At 38.5% G+C, this 21,260-nt stretch overlaps 1 protein-coding gene across 12 annotated transcripts in view; it reads right to left on the bottom strand.

The window, feature by feature from the left end:
- The window catches only part of LRBA (LPS responsive beige-like anchor protein), a 435,651-nt gene that overhangs the window by 297,133 nt on the left and 117,258 nt on the right, over window positions 1–21,260 (bottom strand). For all 12 annotated transcript variants that reach the window (XM_044430947.1, XM_044430950.1, XM_044430949.1 and 9 more), the window contains 8 exons: window positions 17,040–18,032; window positions 16,149–16,324; window positions 14,491–14,644; window positions 11,971–12,151; window positions 8,598–8,728; window positions 8,068–8,175; window positions 5,462–5,612; window positions 2,777–3,224 (listed from right to left, as the gene is read on the bottom strand). In XM_044430947.1, coding sequence (XP_044286882.1) covers window positions 2,777–3,224; window positions 5,462–5,612; window positions 8,068–8,175; window positions 8,598–8,728; window positions 11,971–12,151; window positions 14,491–14,644; window positions 16,149–16,324; window positions 17,040–18,032 — 2,342 coding nt within the window. The remainder of the gene's footprint in view (window positions 1–2,776; window positions 3,225–5,461; window positions 5,613–8,067; window positions 8,176–8,597; window positions 8,729–11,970; window positions 12,152–14,490; window positions 14,645–16,148; window positions 16,325–17,039; window positions 18,033–21,260) is intronic.

Raw genomic sequence — 21,260 nt, forward strand, 5'->3', positions numbered from 1 at the left:
TAGATCCCTCAAGCATATGGCATTTTACCACAGCACAGATTTTCGTATACAGAAAGAGCAAAGATAAACATTGGAAGTAAGAAGGAAGAACCACTATGTCTTAGATTATGGTATACCACACCAATTCTGCAATTAATCCAGATGAAAATTGCAGTATTTCCATTTTTGTGGGAACACCAGAAGTGAATAATACCACCTTGACTAAGCCAGTCTTGGTCACACTGAAGGTAGAATTGTGTCTGACAACACCCTCTTCCCCCATGTAACAGGCAAGAAAACTTTTGGTGTTAGACTTCTGTTCTTGCAATGCTTCCCTACAACTGAAATTACACTCAGTTTCACATTCCTGTGTGTTTCAACCCCTTTGGGCATGGAAGTCAACCATAACTCTCACAATGAGGGACAATAATTAATCCACTATACTGCACACAACTAGCAGCCAAACAAAACTCCTCTATCCCTAAATGCCAAAATACAATTTGAATAGCATCGCTGAGGAATTGGAAGTCCACATAAAGAACAAATTTGTATTGCTGAACTCAAGTGATTGTGAACCAGAGGAACTGAGGAATTAACCCAGAGACAATATTAGGGAAAAAGGTCAAAATACAATTCCTGTAGCAAAAAGAAAAACATAACCTTGATGGATGACAGAAGAAATACACATAGAACAGGGGGGAATCAAAAGCAAAAGTGACAGAAATAGGGTCGGAATCTTGAATGCAGTGTTCAGTGACTATTACATAGAGGTGAAAAGAACCATTACAGCATCCAGTTCAAAGACATAGATGAGAACAACAAAAGAGGAGAGACAAGAGTCTTCTTTCAGAAGATCCAACACATTAAGGGAAATTCAAATCTAGATTAGATATGCTAAAAGACTAAACGGGAAACATAATATCTAACCAGCAGTAAAAGGAAAACATGGAAACAACATACAGAAGAGCTATACAGAAGATATGAAAGAATGACAGATTTGAAGAGGAATCCTATGATGATTCCAAACCTCAGAAACTGAATTTGTCTAGATCCTAACAAAACTATGCCAAAAATATGTAAGACAAAAAATGATCCACAGACTAGAAACATTCAATATACATTCCAATCCCTAAGAAAGGACATGCAAAAGAGTGCAGCAACCACAGGACAACTGCACTAATTTTTCATGCAAGTAAAGTGATGCTCAAGTTGCTGCAACAAAGAATTTTACTCTATATGGAGAAAGAAATGCCTGATGTTCAAGCTGATCCTGAAAAGGAAGAGACACTGGACATCAGGCTGCATATATCTGTCCACTGCTGGAATATGCCAAAGAAAATCAGATCAGTCTGTGCTCTATAGACTACAGCACAGCTTTTGACTGTTGTGAATCAGAAGCAGCAATGGATGGTTCTGAACAATATAGGTGTGCCTCAGCACTTGATTGTACTGATGAAGACAAGAAGCAACTGTTAGGACAGAACATGGAGAAACATAATGGTTATTTTTTTCAGTCTTTTCAATGTGTACACAGATTGTATCATACAGAAAGCTGCAAAATTGGCAGATGACATACCAATAATGTAAGATATGCAGATGATGGCATATTACTAAGAGGAAGCAGAAAAGAAATGAAAAAACTCCTGGTAAAAGAAGAAAGCACAAATCAGGACTACAGCAGAACATTAAAGGTTAAGGTAAATGTTTAACCTTGATGTTAAGTCCAGTCATGCCTGACTCTAGGGGGCAATGCTCATTTCTGTTGCCTAGCCAAGGGAGCCAGCGTTTGTCTGCAGACAGTCTCCGTGGTCATGTGGCCGGCATGACTAAACACCAAAGTGCACAGAATGCTGTTACCTGCCCACCAAAGTGGTACCTTTTTATCTACTTGCATTTGCATGCTTTCGAACTGCAAGGTTGGCAGGAGCTGGGATGGAGCAACAGGAACTCACTCAGTTGTGCAGATTCGAACTGGCAACCTTTCGATCAACCAGCCCAGCAGCACAGCGGTTTAAACCACTGCACCACCTGCATCCCTCACAGCAGAACATTAAGAAAACAAAAATCTTGACTATAGAAGAATTACAGAATTTCAAAGACAACAGTAAAGAAATTGAAATTGTGAAAGATTTTGCAAACCTTCACTCAATCAATTCAAGTGGAAACTGTAGCAAGCAATTACAAGAAGACTAAGTTTTGGAAAGGCAGCAGTGAAGGAAGTAGAGAAAAGCATCAGATGTAAGAACATTTCACTGGAGAGCGAGGCCAAAATCAACTACACTACTGTATTCCTGATCACTGTGTATGGGTATGAAAGGTGGACAATGAAGAAATCTGACAGGAAGAAAATTGTAGCATTTGAAACATGATGCTAAAGGAAAGTTGTGGATTGAACTGACAGAAAGAAAAGCAAGTGGATCCTAGATCATCAGAACTTTCCTGAAAGCAAAAACGATGAAACCGAGGCTACTGTACTTTGGCCACATAAGGAGAAGACAAGATACACTGGAGAAGACAATAATGCTATGGAAAGCTTGAATACATAAGAAGACTGCTGAATATGGCATGGATGGACTCCATAAAGGAAACTGCAGTTGAGCAGGGCTGTCAGGGACAGGTCAATTTGGAGAGCATTCTTTCATACAATCACTGTAAGTTAGAGACAAATTGTCAGCTCATAACAACAAGTCTATTTGGGAAACACTATATTCTGCCACCACCAAATCAGGCTCCTTTTTTAGCCCTGTATTATGCCACATTTTATATTTAAGGAAAATCAAAATTTAAAATTACTCACCTGTCAAAGGACCGAAACTGTACAGATTGTTCAGTAGCACCATCTCCAAGTACTCCAAGAAAAGCTGGTGGGAGAACGGCAGGATCCAGTGTGGCTCCCTCTGCAGGAGCACTGACCAAGCTTCGTAGGATTTCTTTTACATTGACATTTTTTGCAGCTGGCACAGAGGATGAAGTTTTATTGTCTGTCTCACTCTGTAGTTCATTTCTATTTTCCTGAGATTTATTAACTTCTGAAGAAAGTGTGCATAGTACTTCACTGATTGCATCGGGACCTGCACTGACACACTGTTCTTCTGCTTCTGCGATGGTCTCAGAATTACGCTCAAATCCAGAATGCACTTCCTCCTCGATACCTGAATCTCTTCTTTGCATGGACACCATACTTTCTGACTCTTCAGCAGATACAGGAGTTGCAGTGGTAATAGCCGCAGGTGGGCTTTCTACATCTTGAAAGAGAAACAAAACAGTAGGAAATTAGAAGGTTACTTTAAAGAGGTCAAACTCCACTTTTTCTTCTTCTTTTAGGTACTGTATTCAAGACAATATACTGAGTTACTTCTATCAAACTTGGGACTCCTTTTATTTTTGGCTAGAGAAACGGGACTTGGCATAGATTTAAATATGTTTTTAAGTTATAAATGGAAAAAGAAGGGCCTCTCCCTTGAAATCAGCGGGAGAGGCCCTTCTCCAGGAACCCTCCGTGAAGGATATTAGGAGGGTAAGTACTCGGAGGAGGGCATTCTCTGAGGTGGCGCCCAATCTATGGAATGCGCTCCCCAGAGAGGTCCGCCTGGCACCGTCGTTATTTGTTTTTTGGCTCCAGGCGAAGACCCTTTTATTTAAACATCATTTTAATCGCTAACATTATTTATTTTACATCTTTGGCCAGGACGTCTCCAATTATATTGTTTTTATATTGTTATTATTTATTTATTGTTGTGAGCCACCCCGAGGCTTCGGCAAATGGGGCGGCATAGAAGCTTTATAAATAAATTAAATAAATAAAAAGAAGGGTGTGGGGGCTGACCCAGCAGGCTCAATGTTTTTGATGATGGATGCTGTTTGTAGTTTTCTTTTTGTTTTTTAGGATTATAATTTCAAATAAAACTTATTAAAAAAAAGAAAATATACTGAGTTATTTTTTTTCTGACAAATGTCAATTAATAGTAGAGAGTTACTATAGCTAGGAACAGTAACTACACTACTGTAGACTACAGCTTGATCCTAAGCACATTTATTCAGAATCAAATGAGGTAGCCACACCAATAGGGTCAGGGGACATCCTGCAACACGGCGGAAATATTTATCAACACACGTATGATGGGATGCAGGCCATCGAGTCCTCATTAGGACACTACCAGGCCTTGGAAGGAGACATACAGCCAGTCCAAAAAAAAGGAGCTAAGTAGTGATTCTGCAATACCATCTACCCAGCTACACATACAATGCCATACCCTATTCCATACACCATTCTGACAGCGTTGAGCTAATCAAACTCAGCATTGAGCTAGAAATGCCATAAATGAATGAAGGAAGGAACAAACAAACAAACAAACAAACCAACAAACAAATAAAGGATCCTGCCACCTAGCATTCATTTGTATGCACAGCTGCACGCCAAAGGCTGGATCATTCCAGGATGTGCCTCTCCATGAAACAGGGCAGTATAGCAGCTGCATTTTCCCTCATTCTCCTGCACAAGCAGAGCCAACCACTCATGTAACAAGATAAACATGGTTTGAAAAATAAACTTTGAAAATAAGTGCCCACTTTCATTTCTGTAAGTGGGAAGGGCATTTGAGCTCCCTTCGGTGACCTGCCCCATTCTGGAAACATGCTCATTCTGGAAATTGGGCTCATTTTCAGGTACTTCATGAAAGCATAATACTTCATCATGCTAGAAGATGAGCAGTTAGGATACTGCCCATAGTTTCAACTGACCAGAGAACGGTTTTGTTGTATTCCTCAAAATGTGATTAGTATTTTATATTGAAGCAGCAATACTTAATATCATATTATCAGCCTTTCATTATCCAATTGTGGCTGAAATGTTCCACTAATATGCATTTTTGTTAACAATCTTTCACATTTTCTCCACCAAAAAGAGAATTCTCTTACACCAAAGTATATATAAAATATTGAACTATTTCTAAGGTTCTAATGTTGAACTTCAATTTCTAATTGAAGAATTGCTACTAAGATGGCTTTTTACCTATTTAGTTACACATGAGAAGAGCCAACAAAAATATTAAAAATTAATGTTCTAGTGGGGAGGAGAAGAATCATCAAAAAATAAATTTTGCATGCTTGCTCTCAAGTATCCCTCAGGGCTAGTAAACTAACACAGTATTTAACAGTAGTAATTAGAGGTGGTTTCTAATATCAATGTTCAATGTAGTAGACTAAATCTAGTATATGTTTTGAACTTGGACTTTTAAAAATAACCATACATTTCATTATGTGTACATCTCTGCTGGTTCTCATTAAAACTAATAAAACTCATTAAATCATAAAACCTGTGACTGTAATAGCTTCAGAATTTTTACATATATTACTTTGAAGAGAACTAAACTAAAAATAAAAACTTGTATCAGCCATGGAAGCAAGTGACAGTAGGAACCGATGAATGTTTATTTGGAAGGACTCCCAATATTCAGTAGGTATTACAACTTAAGTTACTAACCTGTTGTGGTGGTGGCCTTGGGTGACTGAATGGACTGTGGCCGCCTCCGTTCATCCTGAGGTTCCAGAATATCTCTATATTTTGAAACCATGAGAACAGAGATAAAATATACCACAGCCAACGCCAAGAACTGTGCCTGTTTGCTATCTTCCTGTAAAAGACAAACAAACAAACAATCACAGCTTTTCAAATTGTGTCCAGTCCTACATAACACAATCACCTGCTGCACACTCATCTCTCCAAGTGAAACACTAAAATAATCATGGTAGCTCACTGTGGCTTACTTAGGAGAATTTATGGATAGAAAGTGCAGAACTGTTTAATTCCTCTCATTCAGACCTGATCCACACATGCAGCAGGATGATGCAGAGTGCTGAACTAGCAGAATGGGCCATGCCTGCTGCTTCATATCACAGCTCTAGATGGACTGCTATACCAAAGAATTCACTTCATGAATAAAACAAGTGCATCAGAAGTAAAGAATCCAACCCAAACTTTTCTATAGTATGCTAGTTCTTTTTTAACTTGAGTTTAAAAAAAAACATGAACGAATATTCAACAAGGTGATCATCGGCCTACAGATGCTTCAGAATTCTTCCACCAGGTTCTGCTACACATTTAGAACAGGTGTCACATTGGGTACTATATGAAGTATTGCCAACCAGGTTGTAGGCTTGGTCTGGGAAAGAAAGAGCTTTACTGGGTAACTATGAACTGGACATGGGGAATGTGTACATGTAAGTTTCGTAAATCTCACAGCAGCATCTGTCATCACTGATTGAGACAGACTCAGGAACACTATTTTGTGGTGTTTCCTGCCCTATTTGGCTGAATACTCACAGGAAGTTCTGTTGAAGGACATTGTTTGGCTATTGGTCTATGGAGTTTCTTAAGCCACTACTTCCCCCTCTGTTCTTTTCAGCATCTAAATGAAGCTAAAGAAAGTCATCTACACTTTAGGCAGATGATTTCAATACCCAGATCTTTCTCTTCTTTACAATTTATGCTGTGGAAGTCTTCCACAGCTGCTTGGATATAGTGAAGCCCAGAATGTGAATGAAGAAACTGTGACTCAGTCCTGACAACTCAGAGCTTTTACTGTACAACCTACATGCCTGAGTTCAAACTGTTTTGGATAGGGCAGTGTTCTTTTGTAAGGATGACGTTTCAAGTTTGGGTGATTTCTTTGACTGGATGAGAAGTTTTCATCCTGTTCTAGATGGGGTTATATTCCTCCTAAAGTAGCAAGTTTGTAGCGTGGGGGTGCTCCTTGATCCATCTTTGTCACTTGAGGCTCAGATGGCATTGGTGACTTGGAGTAATTTCTTCTAGCTTTGGCTGATGGCCCAGCTGCACCCCCTACCTGGACAGGGATAGCCTGGCTTCAGTAATCTATGCTCTGGCAATTTCTAAATCAGATCAGTGCAAGGCAGTCTACATTGGGATGCCCTTGAAGACAGTTCAGAAACTGGAGGTGGTGCAAAATGTAGCAGCCAGACTAATAACTGGGACCTGTTATTCTGTAGCTTTTGACTGCTCAAAAGAGCAATGTCAGCTCACGACACTGACATTCCTTTCAAAGAGCACTGATTTTAAAAAGTTCTGTTTTGATGTTAATGGGAAATGATGCGAAACTTATTTTTCTGGGCTATTTATCTTGATTTTTTTCATCTTCACCAACACTGTCAAATGCAAGTACTGCTAAGAGTTAGACTACCAGATTCGCCTAAGGCCTCACACATGCTTCTTATCCACTGTACATAAACTTTGTGAATTCTGTGTAGCTTATGAAAACATAATACACTTTTAAAAGAACTATGGAGTCTGGGTTTCTATAACTTACTGTCCCTGTAGTAGTAGCAGCAACAGATATAATTCAGTAGTCTGCTGGATCAAACAGATGTTGCAACATTTGTGGATCTCTCCTGTTTGCTCAGCCTTACTCCTTTAATTTTTTCCAGTTTTCCTACTCGTTATGGGAAAAATTACTGAAGGAGAAATGCCCATTGAATGGTGGAATGGCTGATATATTTTGCACATATATGTTTTGTATTACATTTTTACCTCTTCTGCTGTTCATTGTTACATCTGTTTATATATTATGTGTTGTATTTTTATTCTTTTAGCATGTTATAATGTAAAACTTCCCCGAGAACACTTCTTATTGGACAACCTAAGAGTATAATAAATATATACATGCATACATAAAATAAAAACCTGAACCTATAACTTGCATTCCATCAAAATCCAGCAAAGAATAGGCAACTTTGCATGAAAATACAATTCAGTGTTTGGAATGGAATAAGAAGAGATTATACGTGATATCCTCAAGGATAAAAAGCAAGACACTGGAAAATTCACATTCTATGAACCAGAGAAAAAACAGTGTTTTTGAAGCTGAAGCAACCTGCAGGGGCAGCAGTTTATGGGAAACTTATGTCTTTCATCCTGACCTCAAATTCTTGGTCTGCTATTCCCCACAGAGTTTTATTATTCCCAAAGACACTCCATTAGATTTTGGCACCACAGGAAGCTGCATAAAGTCTATATTGGCGCAGAAAATCAAACCATAAAGAGAAATGAGTAAGAAAAATTTGCTAACTCACTATATCTCTGAATACCACTGCACGGAGCCGGTTAATATCCATATCTTGCAGAAGTCTGTCAGTATCTCTTACTGGCGAAATCCCTCCAGTCACGATATCAACTGCGCTCTGTTCAGAACACAGAAATGCATTTATTCACTTTATTTTGAAAAACACTGTAGAATACCCCAAACTTTCACTACTTCTACAGTGTTACACAAGCAATGATCTAGTGAATTCAAGGTAATATACACAAATCAGATATGTGAGAGTTATTTGAAAGATTTATAAAGTACTATACTATCAAAGAAAATTGGGGAAGAGTCTAGAAGTATTTGGCACACATACTTAAGTCTTCTCTCCCTCTTACAAAGAGTGACAGCATTCATAAGCTGAATTATCAATTTAACATAAATGATCATGTTATTCAAATACTTTGTTTTTCTCTCCAACAACTACAGTGCTTCAAAAAAATCCCTGAGGACCTATCCATCAGGTCACAGAGATAACACATCAACATCTGCCTGCATTTAACAACAAAAGATACTTGCCTTTGCTCCAGACCTTCCTGCTGCTATCAGACTTTGTACTGTTTTCTGACACTTAACATTTTCTCCACTAAGTTTCATTAGAGCGTGTTGCTGTTGACACTCCAAACAATTTCTGACTGCCACTGCACATACTAAACAGAAAGGATAAAGGGTATGGTAAAAAAAAATCTACATTTCTGTAATGTCTGAAGATAACTTATATATCTATTCCTGATGAAACAAATGAGTTTCTATCTTTTTCCAATCCTAGTTTAAACAAAACTGATCAAAGGGGAGTTGGCTATATCTTGAAATGAGTAGCGCTCTGTTCTGTGTCCATTCAAAATTCCAGCACTACTAGACATTTTAAGAACTACTGCACTAATATTTTGATGTTATATTTTATTACTTACGGAACGATATGAAATTTCACCCAATTGTATTTATATCTATGCTGGATTGGAGCCAGACTTCCCATGTGTGGAGTTCAAGTTACTGAACATCCCTGATGGAGAAGGAGGGAAACTTGATCTTTTCTGATTCCTTCTTCAGAAAACTGGAAAGCTGCTCCAGAGAGATAGGGGACTCCATCTCTCTATGGTAGCACAGACGGCTGCAGAAGGAATCAGCAAAAAGAGTTTTTGCCCTTCTTCCAGCAGGATCTTTCACTGAATTTCAGTTCCTGCCACAGACAGGAGACCTTCAGTTCACTGAAGGGTAACACTGGATCCATATTATTTCATGTTTCTGAAAGAATAATTGGGGAAATCTCTGCTTTAAGGCAATTTCCTCATTAAGAGCTACACTAAGAACAATAACTCAGTTCACAAGTATTGATGGAGCATAGTGGGTACATCTCATAGCTGCTTTAAATAACTTGAATAGGGGCTGCTATGTGAAGTCTAAACACAGGGAGCATAGGTAATTAGGTTAACTGTGGTTTGTTTAGTACATGATTAGCCTATACAGTAGAAGTGACAAATAGATTTAAGGAATTAGATCTGATAGACAGAGTGCCTGAAGAACTATGGATGGAGGTTCACAACACTGTACAAGAGGTAGCAACTAAAGCCACCCCAAAGAAAAAGAAATGCAAGAAAGCAAAATGGCTTTCTGAAGAAGCTTTACAAATAGCTGAGGAAAGAAGGGAAGCAAAAGGCAAGGGAGAAAGAGAAAGATACAAACAATTGAATGCAGAATTCCAGAGAATAGCTAGAAGAGATAAGAATGCCTTGTTCAATGAACAGTGCAAAGAAATAGAAGAAAACAATAGAACAGGGAGGACCAGAGATCTCTTCAAGAAAATTGGAGATATGAAGGGAACATTTCATGCAAAGATGGGCATGATAAAGGACCAAAATGGCAGGCAGAGGCAGAAGAGATTAAGAAGAGGTGGAAAGATTACACAGAAGAACTATACAAGAAAGAGCTTAATGTCCCTGATAACCACGAAGGGGTGGTCACTGACCTCGAGCCAGACATCCTGGAATGTGAAGTCAAATGGGCCTTAGGAAGTCTGAGCAACAACAAAGCTAGTGGAGGTGACAGTATTCCAGCTGAGCTATTCAAAATCTTAAAAGATGATGCAGTAAAAGTGCTACACTCAATATGCCAGCAAATTTGGATAACTCAACAGTGGCCACAGGATTGGAAAAGGTCAGTTTACATTCCGATCCCAAAGAACGGCAATGCCAAAGAATGTTCAAACTACTGCACCATTGCATTCATTTCACACGCTAACAAAGTTATGCTCAAAAGCCTACAAGCTAGGCTCCAGCAGTAGGTGGACCGAGAACTACCAGAAGTACAGGCAGGATTTCGAAGAGGGAGAGGAACTAGAGATCAAATTGCCAACATACGCTGGATCATGGAGAAAGCTAGAGAGTTCCAGAAAAACACCTACTTCTGCTTCATTGACTATGCTAAAGCCTTTGATTGTGTGGATCACAACAAATTGTGGCAAGTTCTTAAAGAGATGGGAGTACCAGACCATCTTATTTGTCTCTTGAGAAACCTATATGCGGGTCAAGAAGCAACAGGGAGAATTGGACATGGAACCACTGATTGGTTCAAAATTGAGAAAGGAGTTCGGCAAGGCTGTATACTGTCACCCTACCTATTTAACTTATATGCAGAGCACATATTGAGAAAGGCAGGCCTAGAGGAATCACCAGTTGGAATTAAGATTGCTGGGAGAAATATCAACAACCTCAGCTATGCAGATGATACCACTCTCATGGCGGAAAGTGAAGAGGAACTAAAGAGCCTCTTGATGTGGGTGAATGAGGAGAGTGCAAAAATTGGCTTGAAACTCAACATTAAGAAAACTAAGATCATGGCATCTGGTCCTCTCACTTCCTGGCAAATAGATGGGGAAGAAATGGAGGCAGTGACAGATTTTATTTTCCTGGGCTCCAAGATCACTGCAGATGGGGACTGCAGCCAAGAAATTAAAAGACGCTTGCTCCTGGGGAGGAAAGCTATAGCAAATCTAGACAGCATACTAAAAAGCAGAGACAACACCCTGCCAACAAAAGTGCATATAGTCAAGCTATGGTTTTCCCAGTTGCCATATATGGCTGTGAAAGCTGGACCATAAGGAAGGCTGAGCACCAAAGGATTGAGTCCTTTGAATTGTGGTGCTGGAGGAGACTCCTGCAAGTCCCTTGGACCGCAAGGCGATCCAACCGGTCAGTCTAGAGGAGATCAACCCTGACTGCTCTTTAGAAGGCCAGATCCTGAAGATGAAACTCAAATACTTTGGCCACCTAATGAGAAGGAAGGACTCCCTGGAGAAGAGCCTAATGCTGGGAACAATAAATGGCAAAAGAAGAAGGGAACGGCAGAGGATGAGGTGGCTGGATGGAGTCACTGAAGCAGTTGGTGTGAGCTTAAGTGGACTCCAGGGGATGCTAGGGGACAGAAAGGCCTGGAGGAATGTTATCCATGGGGTCACGATGGGTCGGACACAACTTCGCGACTAACAACAACAACAATGTGACGGCTAAACACAGAGAGCATAGGTAATCAGGTTAACTGTGGTTTGTTTAGTACATGATTAGCCTATGGAATCCAGGTTTGGACATCACACAGCAAGCCCTGATCACTCCAAACAGGGAAAAATATTCAGAAATGTGTCCAACATAAGCCATGGCAAAGTTAATTAACCCATGTTTTGCAGCCATTATATTCAAACAGCTGCAATGTTTTGTCTCATATGCAATGGCAGTTGAAATCTTTCCCAGTGTTGAATACTGAGAACTACAGTAATTTTAGAAAATGTTAAATTAAGTGTTTTGCATTACTTCTGAGGTTATACATAAAAGATATATTTTATCAAAGAAAAAGAACACCCATGAAACTGCATATGAATGCTAGCCAATTATTTGCTTACCAAGTCGAAGACACTGCCGTAAAATTCCACCAGATGACATATTTTTCTCTGACTCAATTTCAGTAAATCCAAGAGAGCTTGCAAATATTAATACATCCACAAGGCTAATTAATCTTTGCAGGAAGGTTACTGAAGCTTCTACTGACAGTCCTTGAGTTGGCTCAATGTTTTCCAATTCATGCTGCATGGGTATATTCAAAACAATCTTTACTTCTATATATTTCCCTGTTAGTCATTATAATCTAACAGTACTGAAGCAACATTTGGTACATCTAGATTGATAAATTTCTTACATCATTTGACCTGCAATGTAATATTTTGAAGGTGTGCATAAGGTAAACCTACCAAGGGCCAGGCCTTTTGTGAAATGAAAGATCTTGTTAATTTCTTATCTTCTACAAGTGATTAGCATAAACCAATAGCTGCTGGTCATTTTGCCTGCGTGCTAGTAACTTTGGTACTCATGTATGAAAAAGTAGGACACTGAGAAAACTACAATAATACAAAGGTCCAAACTCTGAAACAGGGAATGCTTAGGTGGCAAAATTTTATTTTAAATGTAGGTTAAAAATTCTGCATTGGCTCTATATTGTATGATTCAACTATACATTAAAATACAACTATTGTAGCCTCTGTTGTTACTTCAGTATGGAACAATTTTTGTCATAGGTACTGCAACATATTGTACCATTACTTTGAAATATGGAACAATGCAGAAATCCATCAGAAACTCAAATAAAACATGGTCCTTTGTAGTTGAAAAACTTCCAAGAAGTTTTTAATCCCTGGTTTCTCAAATTTATACCTATGACTGGAAATGCAAGCAGATCACATCAAAAGCTTTATTTGTGAAAAACCCCCACCCCAAAAGAGACTATTATACAGGAAATGTGCAAATCACTGGCTTCTTTCCTATGCATACCATTCCTCAAGAAAATGGTAGAAACACCCATTTAATGTCATGAGAAAAAAGAGCAGGTTATATAGCTGCTTTAGTGCTGCTGTCACTTTGCACATGCACTGATGCAATTTTATACCACAATAAAGGGAAGGCAATCCACAGTGCCTTTTGTGCTGTCCCCTATATAGTCTTGTAAAGGCCCTTGCTCTGCATTTCCTCACCTTGAAGTACTACACAGAAAATGACTGATCATGGGGCTTTTCAGTGAAGGCACCCAATCTTTGGAATTCTATCATCAGAGGCAGTCAATTGGTAGCCTGTAAGCACCAAATAAAAATACTGTCCTGAGTTTTTAATAGATTATTAATTGCCCTGACTATTCTACTGTTTTGTTAATGCATCCTAAGGTTTAATCCTGCTGTACTGGTGTTGTCATGATTTTATACTTCTAGCATATCTTACTCTTGTTTTAACAGCTTTTAACATATATGGCCTTGCACTTCAAGGCTGTATATGTTTCAAATAAATAAAATAAACAGAGTATTGATTCTGTGAAGAATATGGCTGTCTGGGTTCCATATAAGACAAACTATAAATTAAATTATTTCATGAGAAAGCCTGAAATAAGTATTGCATGAACATACGCTGTAATAAAATTATGGTTTGTGCTTGCTAGCCAAACCCCATGGTTTGTAATTCAGATTTCAAGGCCAATCACTAACCATAGATTGTCTGCTAGAATATATGCAAACTGTGTCATTACATCCATGACTTGCCATAAAAGAAAGGCAACAGATGCCAAAGAGACACTCTCATACAGTGCCAATACAGTGCTAAGTATTACATGCTAATTAAGCCAAGGGATGCACATTGACAGTATTTTAAAAATTAGTTGTCCCTAGCCATTTTCAAAGATGGTGGAAGCTCATGGCAGCCACTTCCCTAGTTGAAGTGCAAAAATCCCTAGGAACATCTAATTAAATTTCTCTCAGGATGATCATGGAATGCCTTGACAAAGGACCCTTGTGCTTAGGTGGAACTTCTGCCCAAAGCAAAATCAGCAGTTGCAAGAACAGACGAATAAGAACATGAGATGATCCAAACTAATATAATCTTATCATTTCCAGCATTTTGTTCACCACATGCCTGTGGGAATATTAGTGCAATAACAGACTCCAGAATCAAGCCCTTTCACCAAAAATAAAGGAGCCACAACGGGGAATGTGACGTGAAAGAAACCAGGAAATAGACCACCAAGGTCAATCTGCTCCCCTAGCCCTCAGGCAAGTAACCACAAGTTACATACAGGCAGTCTAGACAGTAAGTACAGCTGGAACACTATGCAAAATATGTGGGGTAGAAGAGAAATCACATTTCTGGCAGATTCTAGGACTCTGCCCCCTTAAACAGACAAGACCTGGCTCAGTGCACAAGGGAAAACTGAAGTCAAAATCTTGCAGCCAGGTTGCTTGGTGCCGCCCCACAGCTCCCTTCTTCCCCACTGCACAGTCATAAACACATCCACTTGAGCACAGGAGTCTATCTACTATAATTCAAAGCACATGGAAAGGCACCCTCCCACAAAGCAGCACTTCTGCATTAGAAAATGAATTTCTTACTGTAGCAGATGTAGCAGCTGAAAGTAAAGGTAATATGCCACCACATGCCATTATCATATTATCCATCACTTGAGAGATGAGATGAATCGTGTTATGTACAAAGATGACATTGTCATTGCTGTTCACAAAGTCCACCACGGTCTTGGTAGAATGGCTAGCCAAAAATAAAGACACAATATTTAAAAACACAGAATGTATGCAGTTTGAGTTGCTGTTTCAAAAAGTATTTATAGCATTATTTTTTAGTTATATCAGCCAGAAAACTCCAGCTACACATCAGCATCCTAAACTGTCAATGCACCTTTGTCTTGACCTGAAAATGCCCTTTCCTTATGCTTCTAATCCTCTCCAGAACACAGAATGGCAACTGTGTCTAAGTGTGCGGTGAATAATTATTTATTATGATGATGTCTGATTATCTACAGCAGCAAAAGACACTGTATAAATCAAAGTAAGTTTCCCTCGGGATATAAACTAGATCTGAACTCAAGTCTCTCAAGAGGAAACTAGTACCTTACCAAGAACTCACAAACTTCCCTCTTTAAGCAAAATGATTTTAAATATATAAAACTAGGGCATTTAATTCATGTACCAATATACCAACACATTAGCTTCCTTCCACAGTTTAAGTCTCATCAAGACACCTGTAGCATATGTGATTTAGTACTAGTCATCTCTATATTTCATATCTTATCAAAGAAAGCCTTATATTTAAACAATGGTGCAACAAACAGGTGAAATTAAATCACTGAACAGTTTTTGGCTCGCAGAGTCTATGTGCATAAGAAAATTGCTTCTAATATTCTGGACTGTGCTTTTTAAATAGCACCCATCATACAGCAATGGAGAAAGAACTATAAGCCAAAGTGGGCAACGTGTGGCCCTCCAAATACTTGGCTCACAGCCCCCATTATCCCTTACCATTACCTATGCTGGCAAGGGCTAAAGAGAGCTGCAGCCAAAAAATTAACTTTGGAGGCTCACTTGGTAACATTCTCAGATGCAGGACACCGGAGCAAGCAAGGTCGTATGAACATATGGGCAGAGAAGGCCCGTGCAGCATTTCAAGTGTTGCTCAATGCTCAGCTTCTATTTAATCATCTGGACAGCTCCTGGTCTCTCTTACAGTGAGAGCAAAAGTGACCATTATCAAAGATAAACTGTTAAACCACAAGGCACTAAGTGAGTGGAAACACTGTGAGAGAGAAAGCAATAACCTGAAGGTGTTGCTAGGTATTAATATAATATTCCTCCTGCATCTCAGGTAAGGGCACATTCTTCTTGCAACATAGCTGCTAAAGACGATGAATCTCTGTACCAGCAGAGTGGCATATAAGGTAGAACTCAAGCAAGTGAAGCAACTGGAGCACTGGGATGGGCTCTAGGAGATTTTAATATGCACATTTATAGAAATATTACCAATCAAAAGCCAAATGATCTGCTTTTATTATTATCAGCTTATTTTATAATTACAATCTTCTCACATCTCCAATAGCTGAGCATGCAGCCAAATCAGAGTTCTTAATTCAAGATTTATGATAGAGTTTATCCATTTAAAATAGACTTCAAAATAGTTCTCCCAGTAGAAGGGCTAGAACTGATAGATTTGGGTTATGCTATAGAATCTAAGAACTAACATTTCACACAGTACGTTTTACCTTCTCCACATTTGTACATCTGTTTCTATTGAAAAGAGCAGGTCTGTGAGTAAGCGTTGGTGCATTTGTGACCATCGGAATTCGGGAATACGAAACATGGTAGACCTAGAATCCCTTCTTTGCCCATTGGACACAGCTCCTGTGCTCTGACCAGAAGAATCATGTTGCCTCGACATCTTGATAAATAAAATATATGTAAAAACCAAGTTGAAGTTCTGACTGAAATATTTCAGGTCCGAGACTGAATAGAAATTAAAGTCTGGGAAAACCATACATATCTTGAAAACGTGAAACAGTCTGTTAAACTCAACCCAGCTAATTCTACAAAGTCAATGAAGTCTGACATTTCAGAAGTTAAAATAGCAACTAATTATATAAATTCTACACACTACAGAGCTACTGTGCCATCATCTCTGCCAGCCAAGACAAGCATAAACAGCAGCTCAGCCTTACCACATAGGGTGAATATACTGCTGCTGACTGTGATCTCCCTCCTTTGAGGAAGTATGGAGTGGAATGATGGTTATCCATTGGAAGGTGTCCCTGCAGGAGGGAAGCACTTAAGTACATCACTGTTTTACTAAGTCATGTAGCATCAGTGACCTTGATGCAAAGAAGTGGTGAGTGATGCATTGTTTAGCTCAATTTTACTTTTTTATTTATTAGTTTAAACACACAGACACTTCATCTTGACTTGATAATATTTGTAATTAATCCTCGAATTTCTACAAGTTTCTACAGACCAATTAGGCAGCTCATTTGCAACTGATGGTAGCCATTATGAAGTATACATCTATTAAGAAAAGTCATTTTAAAATGTTCATGTATCAATATCTTTCTATCTTAACATTTTTAAATTAAGTAAAAAGAAAAGATTGGTGTAAAACATACCTCAGGAATGGGCCGAAGAGGCTGATTTACTTCCAGACTTGCACTGGACTTTAACTCCAATCTTTCAGTATCTGACGCCACACTAGAAACATCAAGTTTAGCAATTTTCTTGTCTGAAGGTACCAATGTTTCTGGAGTAGGTGGCTGTATATTATCTGCCACTGTTTTGCTTTGGGGATGAGCAATATTTTCTCCATTTGACTTCTCTACAACATTTGAATCTGGTTGACCTTTTGCACCATTTATTTCAGAAGCAGTAATTTGTGGAGGTGGGATTGGTTCTTGTTCTCTTTCCACTGATGCTTCAACACCTTCTAAAGCCACAGAATCAGGTTCTTTCAATGTAACACTATTCTGTTCTATTGTTAGTGTTTCCTGGCTTTTATCCAAGTTGTGTTCTTCACTTGGTCTAGCAGCACACTCCTCTGATGTAAAAGGCAGGCTGCTCTCCTCTTTTAAATCAACAAAATCTTCCTCTTCCTCCATTTCTGGTGTTGGCTTTTCTAGTATCTCTGGACTTTCAAGTGTCTCTCCATCTGCATTTTCTGAAGGAGATAGTACATCAGTGGCTGCAAGCATTTCTTCCTCTTGATTTGTTTTAAGCATTTCCGATGTGACTTCTGAGCTCTCTTTTATTACTTCAGCCTGCTGAGAAATTTCTAAGCAAGGTACTTTATTCAGATCAGGTGTTCTCTGACCACTCTCTGTCTTCTTTTCTTCATTCATTTCTACATTAGTTCGTTCTTCAAAATCTGATGATCTTTCTTCACCAGTCAAAGTATATTTTACATTCCCGTTCACATCACTGTTCGCAGAAGGACCAGCTTCTTTTACTTCCAATTTTTGGTGCCCTTCTGTGATTTCATTTATTTTACTAGTCCCTGAGATAGTTCTAACAAGAGCTGATGGACCAGCACTGCAGCTATCATCTCCTTTCTCTTGATATTCCCTGAACATCTGAGAAAGACTCTCCTTGTGTATTTCAAAAGTTACCTTAAAAAAAAAAAGACAGTTTCAGATTGGTAAATATTTAAAGTTCACAAGTAATTCTGCCATGATATTTTCTCCCATGAATGAGTTCAATATATACAAATTTGTAGAATATGTATGTTATCATCACGGTGTATTTATAATAACAGTACGAACTAAATATTCCCTAAATATTATCTGATCTTTTGCATTTTGGGTTGACACTTCATAAGACAAGATATAGCTCTCTGATATTTTGGCACAGGATCTGAATTTAATTTGAATCAGAGCTCTAGCCTAGAATCTGATTTAAGTTTAATGGTGGCCTTAAAAATATCAACAAGTTACTTCGATGAATCAGTCAACTGAATGCATTAGACACATTTCTCCTTAAAAAAGGGTGTCTTACAGCAAGGGTTAAAGCATACAAAAAGTTTAAATGATCTAAAACAGCTTAAAAGGATTTAAAATGCCAAGATCCAGTAATTTACATCCTACACAGTCATTCCAATCAGACAACTACGATAATGCAGAGTGGGAATCTTTACCGGCCCTTCCTCCACCATCACACTGCAGCCAGCCCTGCTACCAACACTACAAGTACACATTCTGCACAATCAGGGAGCACATTATGGAGGGAGCCTACATGCCTAGAACAAAGGTTCCAGCTATAGATGTGTCCTCACCCTCAATGCATGGCAGACAGAGCAAACAAAAACAAGATGGGGACCAAACATACAATAATACATAAAGACTGTTACACATGTAACACTTTGATGTCAATGTAAATGGCTGTATCAATGTATTCACTGAAATTAAGATTCCCACAACATTGCCCTTATGTTTAAAAGACTCGTGACTCAACACAGCCTGCCTCCTCACGGAGAAGACGAGAGCATTGTTTACAAACCATAAAGCATGGCTTTCAGATACTTGATTTTGGAAGCTCTCCAATGAACTGCTGCCATTTAGTCTACTATAAGTCTAGATAAGATACTTAAATATATCCTAATTCTCTGCCTCAATGCAGAATCCCTACAGAGTAACTAGTTTTGCAACTCACATATAAAGCTTTAGGGAAAAAAATATGGTTAAGACAGAAATACATTAAAACATGAGAATTATATACTTACTCTCAGAAAAGTCTAATGGAGCATTTTTCCCTAAAACCAACCAAGCATATTTAATTTTATGCTTATGAATTCATTATTTTTGTGCTATACATAATAAAATCTCCACAGTATACTACACTACCCATCAGATGATGTGGAAGAGACATGATAATGTCAACATCGTATGAAGGATTTCTGTAGGAAGCATTTGAGTTACTCCCATCAAATATGCAATTGCCAACATAGAGAAAATAGATGGGCTGAAAGTAAAGTAAAATCTCTATGCAGATACAAACATACTGATTGAACATAAGGCAATGGGTGTATATTAGCAAACCTGAATCAGTATTTTGTTCCTAGTTCCTATCATGCATTCATACGCTTCTGTTTAGTTCACTCTATCTTTTCTATGTCAGCAATATATTTTTTCATTCATCCTGACAAAGGTGAGATGAGTTGAGAGATTTACAGCTCAGATTTTAAAGATTCATTTCCCAAAGAGATGCCCTAAGCCCTCTAGAGTTTTTCATCAGCTAACTTGGTATCTGCAGCACTAAATATTCCCTTAGGCAAATCAGTCTCAGGGCGGCAAGCTTTGTCAAGGAAATTCATGGACGCCTCCTCAACCAGTAATCTATTATATATTCTTCTCCTGGATCTTAATAAGAAAGCGCTTATCTAACCAGTGTAACCAGAAATAATTGCTGAACCTTTTCTCTTTGTACAACCACAGAATCCTTAACAAGAAAGAAACCCACAAGAAAGAATGCAGGATTTTTCCCTTGCTGAGAATTTACCATCATGCACAATAACATTGACAAAAAAGATAACCACCTATCATTAACTGGGAAAATGAAGTTTTAATGTCTTATTTGTGATTTATTAAAAGACATATACCCCACCTTTCCAAAAACGCATGGCAATCAAAAGTGTTATCTTACTAATATGTACATGGCAGGGGAAAATAGATTTATTTATTTATTTTTTATAAAAGATGAACAGGTATATGTTGAGACATGAGCTTTCATGCAAAAGAGCACACTTAATCAGATGCAAGTGCTCAAATGGATTCCAATCCACAGTCATCAAATGCCACAGGATTCTTTGCATATAGCTGTTTATACACATCTGCTAAACAGGAACCATTTGGAAAATATTTAACTACTTTTCTAGGAATCTATAATATGTCAGACTTATCAACCATCTACTAAATAGAATTATTTTCTACCTACAAACTGAAGAAGCAACCAAAAACATGTTTGTTCTGTACATAAATAAGGAAAAAGGGTATTAAAAGGGATTCAAATTGATGGTTTTGCTAAGAAAATTGGTCTACCATTCTACTGTCTTTATTTAACACTTTTGCATACCATCTCATAGCCTCATGGCTCTCTAGATGGTTTACATGATAAGAACCAACAGCATAAAACATCCTAAATACATACAGTTTAGACAATTGTCACAAAGAATTTTTACATTCTCACATTGCACTGCCAAGAAGCCACAAACGTTCAAAAGTATGTGGAGAGGAAATTTGTGCACCTGCAACAACAGACCACGCAGGTATACAAAGTTCATCTCCGTTTATTTTCCAGCCATTTAATTTGTGTCACTTCTCCTCCACTTTCTTTCTAACCCTTGTGTTTGCATATATTTGTGTGGTTTTTTCATTGTCAGCAGTGACTATAACAATAACTGCTCAGTAAAGGAGCTAGAAAAAAGAGCATGGGATAAATAATTCCCCTTTCTAGCCTAACTGGAAAGTCAGGGAAGTCTTGAAAAGGTACAAGGAAGTGAGAAATGTTAGTTCACATCACACATGGTAAATTATAGTCATCTTTCCCCCACCCTGGTGCACTCATTCCTCTGGTGCTTCTAACTTGCACTACAAGGTCCTTCCTCTCTCTTACTGTTATTTTTCTCCACAACTGTGTGGTCATTAGACAACAGGAAGCCTCATCTTGTCAATGCCCATACCAGAATGCTGTTAAGTGAACACTTGAAAAAGACAGCAAAAATAATAATCATTGTGGCCTGAACTGCACAATTCTGAAACACCCAAAATTAACAGTTAAAAAAATAAAAAGCTGGGGAACAAGTCATGGCCATTCCAAAGTGCTGCTTTGACATCAGTAGAAAG

This window comes from Varanus komodoensis, unplaced genomic scaffold, assembly GCF_004798865.1.
Source record: "Varanus komodoensis strain SLA01 unplaced genomic scaffold, ASM479886v1 scaffold21, whole genome shotgun sequence".
Taxonomy (NCBI): domain Eukaryota; kingdom Metazoa; phylum Chordata; class Lepidosauria; order Squamata; family Varanidae; genus Varanus; species Varanus komodoensis.